Source organism: Zonotrichia albicollis, chromosome 3, assembly GCF_047830755.1.
Source record: "Zonotrichia albicollis isolate bZonAlb1 chromosome 3, bZonAlb1.hap1, whole genome shotgun sequence".
Classification (NCBI taxonomy): Eukaryota; Metazoa; Chordata; class Aves; order Passeriformes; family Passerellidae; genus Zonotrichia; species Zonotrichia albicollis.
The window spans coordinates 56,083,638-56,100,798 of NC_133821.1; the positions used below are offsets into that span (position 1 = coordinate 56,083,638).

General features: G+C 38.7%; 1 protein-coding gene across 2 annotated transcripts in view; it reads left to right on the plus strand.

Annotated features, from left to right (window-relative positions):
* Window positions 1–1,067: 1,067 nt before the first annotated feature.
* ACTN2 (actinin alpha 2) overlaps window positions 1,068–17,161 on the plus strand; it is a 67,793-nt gene continuing 51,699 nt past the window's right edge. For both annotated transcript variants that reach the window (XM_005487574.3, XM_074537514.1), the window contains exon 1: window positions 1,068–1,503. In XM_005487574.3, coding sequence (XP_005487631.1) covers window positions 1,369–1,503 — 135 coding nt within the window. In that variant the 5' untranslated portion in view covers window positions 1,068–1,368. The remainder of the gene's footprint in view (window positions 1,504–17,161) is intronic.

Genomic DNA, 17,161 nt, shown 5'->3' on the forward strand with positions numbered 1-17,161 from the left:
TTTCAATCCTCTTCTGGATTCCAGTTTGCAACATGGTGCTGCATTTACCAAGTTTTTTTGAGCCGAGGAGTAGGTATTTTCTGCGCATGTGTGCATATTTTTTATATTGCTTGGAGTTAAGGGATAGAAAGTGAATTGGAAGAAAACAGAGCTTTAGCTAGCAATACGAAATGAAGGGTATATGCTGTCTAGGTGTAAATCATCCTGGTTATTCTTTCCCATTGGTTTGGAGACCTACTCAGCCTTTAATGAGCACAGTGTTCCCTTACACCTGATTTTGTAAGTTGCAGTTTCCAAAAGCTCAGCTTGGGGTGAGCATTTTGGTTTTCTAGGTGAGGTTGGTATTGTATCCAGCGTGGACACCGCTAGAGGAGATGACCTTGGCTGATGATAGGTGCAGGCATGAATGACAAGCTCCATGAGGAACGTGGTAAACTTGCCAGTTCCCAGGAGAAACATTGTTGCCAAAGCAACTGAAAGGAGAGGGCACGGGAGATACCGGACATGCTTGCCGGGATCTTTGATCTCAGCGCTATCCTCTGAGATTTTGCCCTGCGGAACGCACGGGCAAATGGCTCCTGACGCACACTTGTGAAGTTACTGGATCCACAGAGCTTTGTATGTGCTTCTTGGTGCCTGCTTTTGGATTTACTGAGCGTGGTTTTTGGCGAAAAGACATGTGGTGCTTTTTAAAGTTGTGTTTCCATGCTGTCTGGTTAACTCCAGACCCATTTCCACTGGAAAACGTTTCATCACTTGGGTGTCCTTGCTGGGCTGGCTCGTGTAATCCTTAATCTGAAAGTGCGAAGCGGCTCAGGGTGGGACGCGGGCTCAGACTAGCGCTGAGCGGCGTCGGGCCGCATTAGCAGATGGCAGGCGGGCCTCGGGCAGCAGGAACCGGTGTCGGTAGGAGAGAAAGAAAGCGAAGCAGAGGCCGGGCAGGTGTCGGGCTGGAAGAGCGGGCGGGCATTGCGGCATTAGGGCCGGCCGGGCCGGGCCGGGGCGCTGGGCAGCGCTGCCCGCCCGGCCCCACGTGACGGCCGGCGGGGATAATAAGCGGCGGCAGCGAGCGGCGCCGGGCTCCTGCGCAGGGTCAGCCACAGGCACCGGCAGCACAGCCGGCAGGGACAGCACACAGCGAACCAGCGAGGGAAGGTCATCACAGGGCAGCGCCTACCTGCCACTCTCAGCCTCTGCTCTCAGCAAGATTAGTCAATATTCGTTTCCTGTCACCTTGCAAAAAGAGAAAAAAAAGCAAAAAAAAAAAAAGGAAGGAAAAAAGACTCTGCTACCTACAATCTCCCAGCAAGTAAACTAAACTTAAATCGTAGTAGAAGCCAGAGCAGCTGAAGCTGATCCCCGGGCAGAATGAATAGCATGAATCAGATAGAAACAAACATGCAGTACACCTACAACTATGAAGAGGATGAGTACATGACCCAAGAAGAAGAATGGGACAGGGATCTGCTCCTGGACCCAGCATGGGAGAAACAGCAGAGGAAGGTCTGGAAATAATGTGTATCTGTCTGTGTGCTTCTGTGTGGAATGATGCCCTATCTTACTGCCATGCTGTGTCTGGCATTGTCGGGGTTGTACAACCGAGGGGCTCTAATAAAATATATTTTATGTTCTATAAACAGTTAAACAATTTCTATAATATATAGTAGCTATGCCATATTTTTAGTTTAAAGCATTCAATTTTTAAATTCTGAAGTGAAACCTTAAATTATTATTCATGGGAGGCAGGAGTTTATTTTTGTATTGCACTGCAAATATTCTGTCAGTACCTCTAGATTTATGTATAAGTATTTCAGTAACTTTCAACTTCACTTCCTGGATCTTTCCTTCTGGAAAGCAGACTCTGAATTGATGTTTGTGCCTGATTGATTTTCAAAAAAGTAAATTGCAGTTGTAGGCAGAGATGAATAAGACTTCAAAATTAGTGTGCAGAAAAGTTTGCAATATTTCTGAAAGCAGACTGAGAAGTCACTTCTGAAATTGTGATCTTGCAAGTCAGCTCTTATTAGAATTTATTATTTATCTCCATTCTGACTGAATGACCTGACAAGGAAAATATTGCCCAGAAATACATCCAGGCTATATTTGGAAAACTGTATGTCATGATTATGTTCCTATATGCCAGTTCACTGTCTGGGGGGAAAAAAACCCAACAACATGTCTGTAAACTCCTTGGAATACACAGTTTTAGAAGAAATGCTTTTTGCCTTGTAGGTGTAAGAAAACTATTGTGCCACCAAGTTCTGCCCATGTTCTTTTTCTTAACACAGGCAGAAATTATGATCCTAGCTGCAGTCATGTCAAAGCTTTGGTACTTTAGTAATATTTCCAATATCTAATTTAATGACATTAAGTTTTAAGCAGCACATGGAAAAGAAAGACGAAATAATGCAAAGGATTTATTGCTTTCTAATTTAAAAGGTGATGTTGAAGTCACAGCTGACAGATCTGGGATTAAAAGGTTATCTGCTGGTTACAAGAATGAAAAAAAGGGAGGGAGTGAGAGACAGTGCTCTGGACAATAAGGCTGAATATGCATTTTGCATAGAAGAGCAGCTTAAGTAGAAGGTGACAATTTAGATCTAATGACAGTCTGTCCCACTGTTACACTTCTATGAAAGCTATACTGCAAAAGTGTAATTATAAAAGTTAGAGCTGTTAGAATAGTTGGGGCCAGTGAGTTTGCTTTTCCATTAACATTTGTAGAAGCAATATTTTCCTCTCAGATTTAGCTTGTAGCTTCCCTCCTTCTGTTATCTGTAACTGGTTTTATTCATTTTCTTACATTCAGACCTGTTCAGATGCTACTCTGTGAGGATAAGGGGAGAAGTTCTAAGTTGAAGTTCACTTTTCTTGATCTGCCAGCTGCTGCAACTACTAACGAATAATTAAGTTGTACTCAAAGCTGGTGTTTGTATTAATTTGGCACTCTTCAGATGGTGAACTATACTTTCATGTTTTATAATGAGAATGAAAATTATCTGAGTGCTGAAGTGCTTTAGTGATTTGAAACTGCTCAGCTGTAAGGGGTTGTGTTACATCTGATAAGGATTCAATTGTCCAGTATTTCAGAGAAGGCTGTTTTTGAAAGAAAATGGGCAGGTTACTAGATGCTAATGCACTCTAACGCAGTTTTCCTTCAATGCAGATAAATGTTAAAAAGTAAAGAGAGTTTGGATTAAGTAGACATTCTTATAATAAGTCTCTTGATTTTTACAGGACAGCAGGGTGCAATTAAACTGCATTGAAAATTTTATGTTTCCATTCCTCTGAACAAGCAGTACTTCAGCAGAAAGTCAAATTTCCACACTGTCAAATGAAAGCAGACTCTGCTTTGCTTCCATAGAGAATGTGGTTTTGCTACTTAATGTTGCCAATTCCCAGGGTTTAGTTTTAATATTAACGTGATACCATATTCAAATAAAATTTACAAGAGGGGATCCTTATTCTTCATCTTGGAAAGAAATCTGAATTTATAATTACATGAAAAGTAAGTACTCGCATGATAAAGGGCTTGATAAACTTTGTGGAATGTCAAGGCTTTTATCTTTTCCTAATCTGTGCTAAGACAGTTGCAGAAAGTGCTTTAGTTTCCTTATTCATTAGGAGAAGACTGCAAGTACATGAGCACAGGTCTTTGTTCTAACTGGTAATACAATATTCAGAAGTGATCTTGGTGGAGCCCTGGCAGTTGGCAGCATATATTTTCTATGAGATGGTCTTGGAACAAACCAAAAATAAATGCCATTGTTTCTATTGTGGGCTGCCCTCTCCAGACTTGCCATTTCAGTGATATGCCTGGTATGAAATCTGTCAACAGATGCTGGTAACACATGATGACGTCCATAGGATTACAATGGAGGTGACGCCTAATTATAACCATGGTTCGTAGAATATTATGGTCTGCTGTAATCCAGGCTCCTTGGTGGTCGCAGATGTCCAAAAATATATGAAGAGCACTATAGGAAGGAAAGCTGAGTTGTAGTTTAGCATTGTCTCTCTGAATGTGAACAACAATTTCAATTACTTACTTGAGGTAATATTTTTCCTGTGTCAACTCAGGATGTCAAGAAAATGCAACAATTTGATCATTTCTGCATTAGGCACTCTTGGCAAAAAATTAAATGTCGTTAGGCGTTTCAGACAGCAACTTTCAAGAAAGGAAAAATTATATTTTGGATGGACATGGTGTCTACTGTAGAAAATAATTAGAGAACCATGGCCTTTGTGTCTCTTGAATATATAGATATGTACTATGTGATAGGAGACTTCTGAAGTCTGCTCCTTGACCCGTTACACTTCCACTGCCCATGTGTGCTAAAACAGCAGCTGAAAGATCCATGGAAGTGGCCCCTTGTTTCTTCAGTGCCACGCAAAAATAAAGTATTGGAAATTAGAAAGCCTGGCCAGAGAGGGTGGGATTTTCTTCATTCTGCTCTGTAACCCTAGACAAGGTCAACTCACTTCTGACCTCAGTTTTATCACTGGTAGAAAGAGGGACAGCAGTGATATTTCTAAGAACTGGTGGAAGTGGTTTTTCTATGGTCTGTCAGACTAGAGATCAGCTGTCTTTTAGTCCCTACCCTGCTGGACTGGGGTGGAAGTGGAAATCATACTAGCTTATAATGGAAGACTTAAAACATGATTTCTCTTTTCTTCATAGTAAATTTATTTCTCAAGTTTTCTTGAGAAGTTCAACAGACTCCACAAACCTTTTAGTTTCACTACCCCATATTTCAGCAGAATTAAAAGGAACATAAGGAAATGCAGCATCCCTTAGCTTAGGAAACCAAAGACAGCAATGCTCCTTGAAAAGCACACACACTGTATTTTTGCAATGTTTTAATCTGCCAACACTGCTTGGTTAGCCATGTGTTTAACATGGCTCTTGCCTATTTGCAATAAGTAATTATAAAAGTGAGTGTGCTTTGTAAAACTTCAACATGAAATGTGGTTTGTTAGATTTCCAAGGAAGGTTGTAAAACAAGAGTAGTCCCTTTTTTAGCACAGTTGTATTGTATTGTAGGGCATTAAACTGAACCCACATATTTAACATATGCCTTCTGCAGTCATAAAAACGGGAATGACACTATTGCCCGAACACATGTAAGGAAAGAACTGGGAACATGTTCCTTGCCTTACTGCCATTGTTACAGATGGCTGACCTTATTCTGGCTTGCTCTGTAGCCCTGGTACCTCGTCTTTGTTAATGCAGAAGAGTTTTAATGTAGACGTCAATGTAGATGATGACCATTTGGATGGTGTTATTTATGCTGGTATAAAATAAACAAGATGATTTAAAATATTTATTTACTTTGATATTGTCCTTTTTCTGAATGCAAATTTACTTGATGACACGGAACGTTGTGCATGACTGAGGACTTTGGAAAAGATTCTTAAGGCTAAAAGCTGTCTTTTCAGTCTTCAGCAGTGCATATCAGATTGTTTTCAAGTGTGACCTATAAGGATTTATCTGCATTACCTCCTTTGGCTGGTAATATAACTCCTGTTGTCCTTGCAAGAAAAAAAAAAAAAGAAAAACCCAAAAAATTTGGAAGTCATGTGTATGGCAAATTATTTGGCAGAAGCTATTAGAACTGTGGATTATGGACAATGTTCTTATTTTTATGTTGCTGCAGCTTTATTAAGTTCAGCAGGTTTGAGAGGTTCATTGCAGCCTGAAAGAGAAATTGACCTTGTGTTCAGTCTGACTTCAGAGTCTATAAATAGAGTTACAGTCAGTATCCTGGATTTACTCTACAGTTTGCTTCATCTTCTATGGATGGAATTTAAGTTGCTTTCTTATCAGAAACCTCTTCCTGTAATGATTCTACTGGTGAGTGAGAAGGCAGATGTAGTGGAAAGAAACAACTTCATTCTTCACTGGGCAAGAAAAATAAGCAAGGATGAATAAATGAAACATAAATGTAAGGTGGAAGAGGGTTGGCAGGAGAGGCTGGATGCCACCAACAAAATTAAGTTCTACAGAACCACTTCTCATAGACTTACAGGCTCCAGATTGAAAGAGTTGTGGAGAATATAATGACAATTTCAATGTGTAGAGGGTATTCCAGCCTAGGTCTTCCTCTGTTACTGAGATTATCTGGAAATAAAGTTGGCTTGGGTTTTGGTTGGTTTGTTTGTTTTAAACCATGTAAAATTCTTTCCTTGAGTAATGAGCCTTGGGGTTAGGCTCATATGGCAGACACAGAAACCACCACTAGAGGGTTTTTATTGGGGTGGCACTTTTTACCCACTTGGAATACCAGTGGGATTGTTGAGAAGGCATGGATTCCCCTCTGCAAGCAAGCAACATGAGTAGGGTCTGGACATGAATGTAGGAGGTGTGAGGAAGCAAAAGGTCCTCTCCTTTCGAAGAGAGTATGAAAACTTCTCATTATCTATTGCCAGTACTAACCTGTTAAGAGTTGCATACTTCTTATAAAGAAGATATTCTTATGAAGAGTTGAGGAGCTTTAGAACTACTTTCAGCATGGAACTACTTTCAGGATATGCCAGGAGGAAAATCATCCAGAGTCAAAAGCAGAATGATAATGGAAAAAGCCATGTGCCACGGTACCATAAGCTATTTCACATGCTGAGTCCTATGTTGCAGTTCTCTCCCTCCCTTACCTTTTATGCAGGTAATTAGGATTATGAAGGTGAATTGGGAATTCTGTTGGCTGAAATGCAGGATTTTCTATTACTATTAATAGTTAAAAAGTGCCAACAATTCCACCTGCTTTAGACATTTTTCTGCCCTGGTGTTCAGCAAGTATTTGGCTGTCTTGTATAGAATAGCAATGTCTTGCCAAATGATCCATGTTACTGTAGATGCAGATTGCACCTTATGAAACTTAGGTTTCAGCATTCCAAGGCCAAATGCTCCTCTTTTGGGTGCATCAAGAATTTTTTTTCAATGAATGCCAAAAGCTCTAGCATTAAGAACACACAAAAACATATCTTGTTGTGTTCTAAATCTTACATGCATTCTTAGTGGGAGATGGCCCCATAGAAGGTCTGCTGAGAACTTTGTAGTCAAAAGGCAAACATATTTTTTTTCTACAACCACATGTCTTGATTTCTCAACATATACTGTAACTGTCCAAAGTATTAGACACTGATGCAACAGAAAGCCGTGGAGTGGCAATTTCTTTTGTCCTATGAAGAGTTGCCATGAGAGTAGAAGTCCCTGTAGAAATAGGGAATGTGTTTATGGCCTGTTCTGTACAATTTACCTCTTAGAGATTAGTGCTTTTTAAAATAGTAACATGTTAAATTCCTCTTGCTGATGTTACTTGCATGGAATGGTGCTTGAGAGGAGCATGCTGAAAGGATAGTGGAACAGTAATATTTTGTCTAGGAAGCTGTCAATAAGGTGTGCAGCCCTGAATACTGTGGTGCTGGTATATAAAGGAAAAATCATAGAAAACTATTATGAAATTCACTTTACTAGACACGATTATGTAGCTATTTTGTTTGAATGGGAAGGTTTTCTTTACGAGTACTAAGTGAGAGAAATCAATATATTACTCAATATTATGTTTTCTATTTAAACTCAAATGAACCTCTCAATGTTGACCCATTCCAGGCTCTGTATGCTTTAAGTGTTGTCAAATTGATAATTCCTACAGTCTCAGTTGTGCTGTTAACTTCCATTGACCCCCAAATATCTGCCAGCAACAGATTATGAAAAGAAATTACCAGAACCATTTTATAATGGGAAGCAAAGGCTATTTGCTTCCTGTACTCATAGATACACACCAAAACCTCCCCTGAAATTTGTATAGTACAATGTCTGTCTGTAGATATGCTGATCCAATTAGTAAGACAATAAGGATTGGAAGAAAGTATGCATCTAAGTGGGTTTCTATAAGCTGCAACCAATGTGCTTAAGAGCTAGAGAAAAGCTGTGTGTTAAGCAGCAGACTTTGCAATAATCTCTTGGGGGTGGGATGTCTGCGTCTTGGCTGAATCTCTGTTGGGGTCACTGGAGAGCTGAAGAGAGAGGCATGGAAGGTGTTTGCTTGGAAAGCCTCTGAGAGTTTTTAGCCCTGGGACCACAGCAAAAATGAATCCATGCTTATACAACTTCTAGCCCTGTGCAAACAAAAGCACGGCTGGAGTAAATTCTGTAAACTAATGAATTTCAGTAAGAAAATATCACGACACCATCACAGTTTTCCAAATTAAGCTAAAACAGCTTTACAAAATGAATTTTGACTGCTTTTGCCCAATGAGGCCAGGTCAAAAATCTTTCATTAAAACCCATCTGTCCTCTCACAAGACAAAAGACGTCATTACGATGGAAAAATCAGTTGCCAACAAATGCCTCACATGAATTGATCACTGTTGCATAAATTCTCATCTATTTAATGACTTTTCATTTAGCTAGTGATTTCTGAATTGCACTGTGCAGTTCTACTGATTAATTTCAAAAGGACTGAGCATTAAGATTTTCTTTAGTTGCAGATAGTGATTATTTAGTAGATATTAGTAGTATTTTAGAAATTTTACTGCAGACCCTGCTTTACAGAAGAATGCATTGGATTTGCAGCTGGATTGCAGGTAGATGTGATGCAGGAAAAAACATGTCAGTGAAATAGAATTAGATGAGAATTTGTGCTGCTTTGCTTTGCCCCAAGTCAAAAAATGTCCCTCCTGTGTGTTGTTTTATGGCCTTACAAATAAACAAATATAAAAGTGCTTACACAGTTGGCAAAGTTGAGTTGGTTTCAATGGCTTTACTGCCAAGCATAACTTCTTCTGAGCCATAATTGTTGGGATAAACAATGTGTAGCTGATGTGGAATTCCTCCACTGTGAGCACTGAGAAGTTGCTGACTCTGAGTGAACATCTCCTTTATGGCCATGCATTCTTTACTCTCAGCTGATACCAGAAGGAGAGTGTATTCACACTGAGTACTCAATTTCTTCCTTAATTGAATTTCATTTCTCGTAGTCTGGGGTAATTTTCACATCTTCAGTGTTTAGGGAACACCATTTCATGAAATGCTATGATAAGAGTGTGTGATGTTTGTTTTTAGATCACTGGATTTGTTGGTTTGAAATACACCTCAGACTGAGAAACTTGATGAATAAATTGTTATCATAAGTATACAGGTCCTATACAATGCTGTACTTCTACACCATAAAATCTGGCAGGTATTTAAAGATAGAAAGTTCCTATTTTCACATCATTTAACAGCAAACACAGTGTTATGATCACCCTCTGTGCCTATTTCTGTACAGAACCTGTAGTAGCTCTTCCTGCTGGCAGTACAAGGAACACTTCAGTACAGATCAAGGCAGTGTGGTCTCAGTAATCCTCAAACTGCTGGTGTGAAAGGCTTACAGGGCAGGTGTTACTGCTCTGCAGAAAGAGACCGAGGCAGAAGGCTTAGAAATGCAATGATCTCCTTTTATGCAAGTGTCTCCTACTTGAAATGGTAGCTTGTAGAAACGCACTTCATACTTTTGAAGGCCTGTCCAGAGGGAAGCAGAAGGTGACAGCTGTCTGGCTGATTTTTAGTTAGTTTCTATAATTGGACCTAAAATTTGAGTGTGCACAGAGGGGAGAAAATAAATCCTAAATTTCTGTCCTAAGTGCAAGAAAGGGCACTGCTGCTGCTGTGACTGATCCTGGTTTTACCCACTTTTGAGTTATAAGGACACATTTCTTTGTCCATGTCTTCATCTCCAAAAGAGCGGTTGTAATACCTTTGTGCTGGCTAGGCAGATGGCAGTGATAAATGTTTACTGTACTTGATATGAGTAAGATTTTCCATTTACTTCAAATGGTTCCTCCCAACTGCTCTGAACTGCCAGAATTCCTTCAAGTTGAAATCTGATGTTTGTTTTTATTTCTCTTCAAAAAACCTGTACATTATAGAAGTCCAGTCATCCATTTCTTTGGTAGTTTGCAGAACCTAATTTAGAGCAGACAGATTCTAATCTTAACTGCCCCTCTGAAAAGCCTTGCTCACCCCCACTACCATAGCAGGAGTCTGTGGAAAGTGACTACCCCAGGCTAAATTTAGCATCTGTGATTATTCCTTGAGCATCTAAGGAAACTCATTTTTTTTATAGGTGTTGAACACCCAGGCATTTCCACTGACGTCAGGAGGAACTTCTGTCTATTTTGCACCTTTGAAAATCAGCCTGCTATTTTGGCAGTCACAGAAAGGCTTAGCTATCTAGCATTAAGTGATTTTTTTAAACTCTGTTTTATATTTAATCTTGGCACCAGTGTAACTTTTCACTGCTGCAAGACTTAAGACATTGCACTCTTTAATGTGAAGAAAACTGGTACCCAGCTGCATTGAATTCAAATTTAAAAAAAGAAAAAATCCCAAACACCCAACTATAAATGATTGTGCAGCTCTGAGGTTGGAGGAGTTCCTTTGAGCTATGAAAACCTCTATAGTCCAAGCTCATCTCCAGCTCATTTCTGGAGAGTAGTTCCACTACAAGTTTTCTTTGGCAGAGTAGCTGATAATCCTTGACTCTACTACTATCCATGGGCTTTCAGTCCCCTTCGTTTGCTGGTACAATGATTTTCTGCTATATACCAGATCATGGAAGAAATTTGAGGCAACCCTCCCTCTTCTTAATGCCTTTTAATCCTAAATAATTTCAGCAATGTGGTTTGCAGTGCAGCCCCACAAGCAGCTGTATGTGTGCATGCACATATTATGTACAATGCACTTGTCACCCATTTGGCATTCTAGTGAAAGACAAGCAAAACACCAGACATGAGACTGAAGTTGGTTTTCTTTCCTTTTGTCTAAGGCCCTCATTTCCATGATGGAGCACTGGTCCCAGAATGGCTCGTGTTGAAAATAGAGAAACCATAAACAAAGAATTATTTATTTAGTTGATAAAGCAGTTTGCTTATCACAAACTGTCTAAAACTGTTGTTTATGCCTTCTGCAATTACAGTCATCATTGTTTATTTACCCATCTATTCTTAGTGAAGTGCTTGAGAACTGGTTACTTAGTTAAATTTCTTATTCATATGTAATCAAGTCATCTCCTCCAGAGATCCCAAGTAATGTTTTGCTATTTATTCTTAACAAAAATGTAAGTAATTTAGGAACCTGAGCTTTAGCAACTCTGAAATTTGTCTGAATGTCTCCTGTCTTATAGGATATTTTAAATGTTTTAGAAAATGGTATTCTATAGATAATGCCTCACAAAAATAATTAAAGCATAAACAAATTAACCCGGTATGTTTAAGTTTAACCACAGAAATAATGAAATTATTTAAAAATCAGTTTCTTAAACCAAGCATGAAATAAAAATTGAATTTGTTTTTAGTCATCAGTTACAATAGTAAAATAATTCATATGGACAGATTATGTGCTTTGTGTATTTAGAAATACTACATTGAGTAACGTGGCATATATGCCACAGAAGAGCCTTTTGTTGCATAATTGGGAATTAATGTATGAGGTCTTCCTTTCTCTGTAAGGCTCTCAGCTGAAACCTTAGTTTAGTTTACAAATGAAACTAGATTTGATTGTCTCCAAATGTGCTACATAACAGAGTGCAAAGACAACGTTTACTGTGTAAATGTTTTGGGATCTGACTATTGACATATTTTCCTACCATTTATTGGTGTCAGAGACCTAAGGATGTGTGTTTTGCTAAGGGTAAAATTGAAAAAACTTTCAGTATCTGTCACAGCCTGCTTTTATGATTATGGAAATTCTTTAAAAATGCTGCTAAATTGGGTAGGAACATAGTTTTATCCCATTCTGACTGTATTGACAAATTTATAATGTATTTACTTACTCACCTGGCAATGTAGTGTATAATTACTGGATAAAGATAGCATGATGAAGAAAATCAACAGAGAAAGCAAAGGAAAGACATTTAGAAATCCAGTCAACTAAATCCTGCATTAGCCTACTTTAATTAATCCTTCTATTTCCAGAGAACATACCTTTAGTTCCTTCCATACTGTAATGTTCTTTCATCTCATCCTAAATAGTGTTTGGCCATTAAAATATGTATCTGCTGAAACAAAACTGTTAGCCAGTGCTGTCCGTGGTAGTTCATGAGCTCTTGGGAAACCAGGAGGAACAATGTAAGGTACAGCTGGTGGAAGAAGGACCTAAGAATGGAAACAATAGGAGATCCTGTCTCTTTACTAAGAAGGTTCATTTGTCACTGATAGGGTAGTGACAATGCATGTTCCTTGTTTAATACACTTGAGAGAAAACCCCAAGCAGTGTGAGGGGCATTGACTTCCCCTTTGAAACACACCTGTGGATTTTTCCCTTGAAGATCCACCACAGCATCCTTTTAGGATTACCTGTACTTCATTTTCAACTCCCCACAGGGAGAGACAAATGAAAGAGATTGTTCTTTTTCTTCTGTAATAGTGAAGAAGTGGACAATTGGAAAAAAAAATAGACGGAGAGAGAAAACAGTAAAATGGCTTGTCTCAAATAATTTATCATTGCTGAAACAGTTCCCTTCATACCTGTTGGCTTTTTTAATGCAAATCTTTTCCTGAAGAGAAAAGATAGTTTATAGTTTGCTGATACTCTTGAGAAGCAGAAATACAGGAAAGGTGGTGCTTGAAAATGAACTCATTCTGAGCCAAGTAGAAATGGATGAATTTCTTTTGACTCTATGACATTTCAACTTTTTGTTGTATGTTTTGGTCCCATGACATATGAAATACCTTTTCCTATGCTTTTTTTTTTTTTGATGGTTTTTCAATATTTAGATGCTTTGTCTAACTAGCATTTCGAGTGAGGCTTCCCAAATGTCACTTTGCTCAAAAGTGATCCAGAAAGCACCAGAATGCAAATAGGTCTCTACTCCATTTACTGAGCATACCTTCAAAAGTATCAGGAAAGTATCAGTCTTCATTTTGTTCACCCAAGATCTGTATATAAAAGTCTTGTAGAGAACAAGAGAGAAGGTACATGGAAAAGAGATATTTGGGTGTGTGCATCAGTGCTTTGGGGTTCCTGACAGAACCTACACACTTCATGCTCTGCAAGGTCTCTGCTTGGGTCCCTGGTGCCCTGCCTGAGTGGTTGAGGAGGGGTATTTGGACAGCACTTTATGAGATATGAATATGTACCTCTATATAAATGCAAAGATGCAGTCTTTATTGCATGGATGACTGTACATTTCTTTGTGGCACTCAATTTTGTGCAATGTAGTGGCAAATCTGTTTTAATGCCCTGACAACTGGGCAAGAAGTAATTTATTTCCAGGCATGCACTGTGATGTTCTGTGGCATAAAGTGATTGGGAATGCTGTGTAAGATGTTATAGCCATACTGCTGCAGGTTCTAATGTCAGGCTTGCTTGTTTATAGAGTGTACATGCAAGCTCTGCAAAGTGCAGTGTATCAGAGCAGAGAATATTTGGTTAGGGCGCTCTAAAGTTAGCTTACCCTGTTAGAGGGAAATATTGTTGTGCCATGCAAATAGCTGGCAGTCCTCAGAGGTTCAGGCTGGATGCTGTGAGCTCCCTGCTGTGCCATGTAGGAGTGCCCTGGTTCTGTCAGAAAGGCACAGGTCCTTGTGGGGGATGCATCTCTATTTCTGCAGATTTCAGTAGGAGGCATTTTGAAGGGCAAAATTTGGCAGTGCTGCATGTAAAGAGAAAGTCTCCTGTGATTTGTTAATTGCTGAATTAATACATGCTAGAAATAATATGGTAAATTTAAAGAGATCAGCATGTTCATAAACTTTTCATTTGAGGGAAATACAAAGTCAACATCTAAAAAGAAAAGATAAAAAAGCAATTGACCAAAAATGGATTATTCAAAACTTTCCATTTGTGTTGTTCCATTGATTCCTTTTTTTGCATTGTGTTTGGTTTTGTTTTTAAAACTTTACTGCCGTTTAAGAACTGTGTTCTGAATATAGCTGATTCACAGATAATTTTTTCACCAATATTTGTTTTTTGAGGATTATGAAATACAATTTCTTTCACTTTCTACAGCATTTTATGTTTTCAAAATATACATGAGACTCTGAAATTCACTCAATTGTAAAGATTAACAGCCTGTCTCATCCTGCATTTAGAGGTTTCAGTCCATGGAATGTATTTATTCTTCCTTCTACTGTGGGATAAAGGTTTTGGACATGTAACGAGGTTTTATAACTTGAAGGAACTTGTACAGAAAGCTGTGGAAGAGCAAGAACTCAAACACTGAGTCATTACTCACAGTCTGTCTTTTCACTCTCATTGGAGAATGCAATTTAATATGGGGGCTATTATAACTTGAAAATTTGTTAGTAATTTGAGAACTTTGTTTACTTCTTGGACTATACAATTATTTACCATTCTCTAAAGCTAATCTTCCACAAGAGAATGTGCATTGAATAATGGCATATAGTCCAAAATGCAGAGGTATTAATTCTGTTATGATGAGGTATTAACATACCTGTTGGTTTACATAAAAGGCAAAGAGAGCAGAGTCATCAGAAGACTGTTGTGCAACTGTAAATGATGTTATGCATATTGTTACTGAAGTAGAAGGGAAAATGAAGAGTTAACATCATTATAAACAGCAAGGGATTGCTCCCCATCACTCCATCTGGCTACTGTGAATTATCCAGGGCTGACATAATATAGCTGGTCTTGAGCATTTGGCCAAAGGATTCTCATAGAGTATTGTTGGGGACCATCTTTTTTCCAAGGATTCATGCATGTGATGTGAATGAACAAACTGTACTGCAAAAATAGTCATTCACATCCAAGAGAAAGCTGACTTGCACTGCTTAGCAAGGTGGTGACATTATTAATTAAAAGCCTCAGTATTACAAACCCTTCCTAGTGGAATATTCTGATAACTCCCACACCCCAGCTCATGATGAAAGATTACCTTGTGCTGAAGATGGACTTTTAATTTATTGGTTGGGAATGTGTGGCTGATGGGAACCTTTCACTTTTAGGTCAGTGTTTTGAACCCAGGCCAGGTGAGTAAGTGACAAGGTTGCTAACACATGCAGACTGTTTGGTAATATCTATGAGGTGAGTTGTAGGCTCAATTTAGCTCTCAGAGGGACAGGTGTCCCCATCACTTAAACCACCAGAAATGGCAGCTTCATTGGAGGTGCCCAAAACTGACCTTATTAGTGAGAGGTAGGGACAGTGACTTTTCATCCTAGAGGTGAAAGCTAAAAAAATTCCTGTATGTGAAAATACTTTCTCAGATTGCATCTGTGGGGTTATTCACAGTCATTGCTATTCTTAACAGTTCCCTGAGCTACTTTTTTCTCCATGCTGGAGAGGCTGGCACATTCACTAGAGAGTTTAAGGAGAGAAGAATAATGGCATGTAACTAAATTTACAGTAATAGAGAACTGGTTTATACTAAAAACCTCAACTTGCTTTTTAAATGCAGAATTAATGTTGGATGACAGTGTACAGATACTGAAGATGTTGGTAGTTATGTGTTGTTTTTTGTCTGTTCAGAGTAGGTTCTGGTTTAGATTCATTTTTTCACAGTTTTCTATTTACAAGACATTTATAGTTTTGTCAACTTCCTAATCTCTCCTGCTACTCTTTCTTTATTGGGCTTTTTTTCAGGATAGTGTTTGAGCATCTCAAAAACAATTATTAATTTCCCCACAAAATAGTGCTGTGGAATATGGAGGGTTTATTATTATCCTTGAATACAGAAGTGGGATGCTGAAAAGCACTCAGCTATGGCTAACATTTGCTCCTATTGTTGTGAAAAGGATTATGGTCCCTTATGAGGAATCATGGGTCATCATTTGTCTCAGCATTTAAGACAGTAAAAATATTAAAAAAAATCCTATTTTAAGTGCCTTAGAGGCTGTTGCAAAGCTGGGGAGAAAACACAAGTGTCATGATCTCTTCTCAAGGATGACAGTACAGACCTCAGGAAAAGTGTGGACCCATAAAACAGATAATGGAATCCACTTTTTTTTTTTTTGGTTGTTTGTTTAGTTTCCCGTAAACACTCTTTTGCCTATTGACTTTGATGCTCCTTTTACCCTCTGTTTCCTCAACTTTGTTTTATTATTGTTCTCTGTCTTCATCATCTTTTCTTTTTCTCTAGTATCACTGACAAGTCTCCAATATTAGGTTTCTTTTTGCTAAGGGAAATTAGAGGGTCATATGAAAATAGAGGATGGAAATGGGGATCACCACTTAAAGAACACCCTGACAGAAACAAAATTTACAGCTACCTTTTGCTTGCCAAGTGCTTGGATTCCTACAAGGGAGTTGCTTTCTGCTGAGTGACTTCTTTTTTTGTAGTCTTTGGATCACTTATCTGGCAGGACACAGTCTGGCAGGAAAAACTGTCTTCTTGATATTCTCGCTTTTCACAGCTGCAGTGTAGATGTCTGTTAGGATATAAATCTTCCATGAAGATCATAGAAAGTATGATTGGGAGAATCAAGACTTCTTGCTTATCTCAATCTGGCTTTCTTCAAGTTATTTCATTGATTTGTTAAGATGAGTTTGAATTGTAGCTCTGACATGAAACATGCTTGCAGACCCATGGTTTTGTTGTCTTACTCAAATGTGATAAGCATGCACCCTGTTCTGTTATCCATATGAGTAGTAAGTAAAGGGCTGTATAGGAAATGCTTCAGGGCAGATTCCTAGAGACGTCTGTTTAATAAGCTCTTCCACTTAGAGTGGGCCACTACTCACCATTAGTAGGAATAAACACACTTTTTTTTTTCCCCCACTATGGTTTTGTGTTTAGATTCCCCCTTTGATAAATAGCTGCCTGCTATTGCAATTGATTTAGGTACAAGAAATAAAAGAGATCTGCTTCTGTAGAGTCTGGGTGGAGGAGCTTTAAAATACTTTGGCTTAACCAGTGCAACTAGGACTAATGGCTAGAGTCTAGGTAAAGTCGTGAGCAGAGGATGTGTGTGTACATAAATGCAGGCTTAGAACTGTAGTACAATGTTAGTTTTGCTTGCTTGTCCTTGGAAGTTTAATTTAATACAAATTGGATGGAGCAGAAGCTGATGCTTACTTACCTAGTTTCCCACTTTCATGTAAACAAAATATGCCAGACCTTTTGTAGGACTGTGTTTCCCAGTTTTTTTATTCAAGTTGCCACATGTAAATTTTTCACAAACCATTCTGGTCTGCTTAGATGATAGGGGTGTGTTAAAAAAA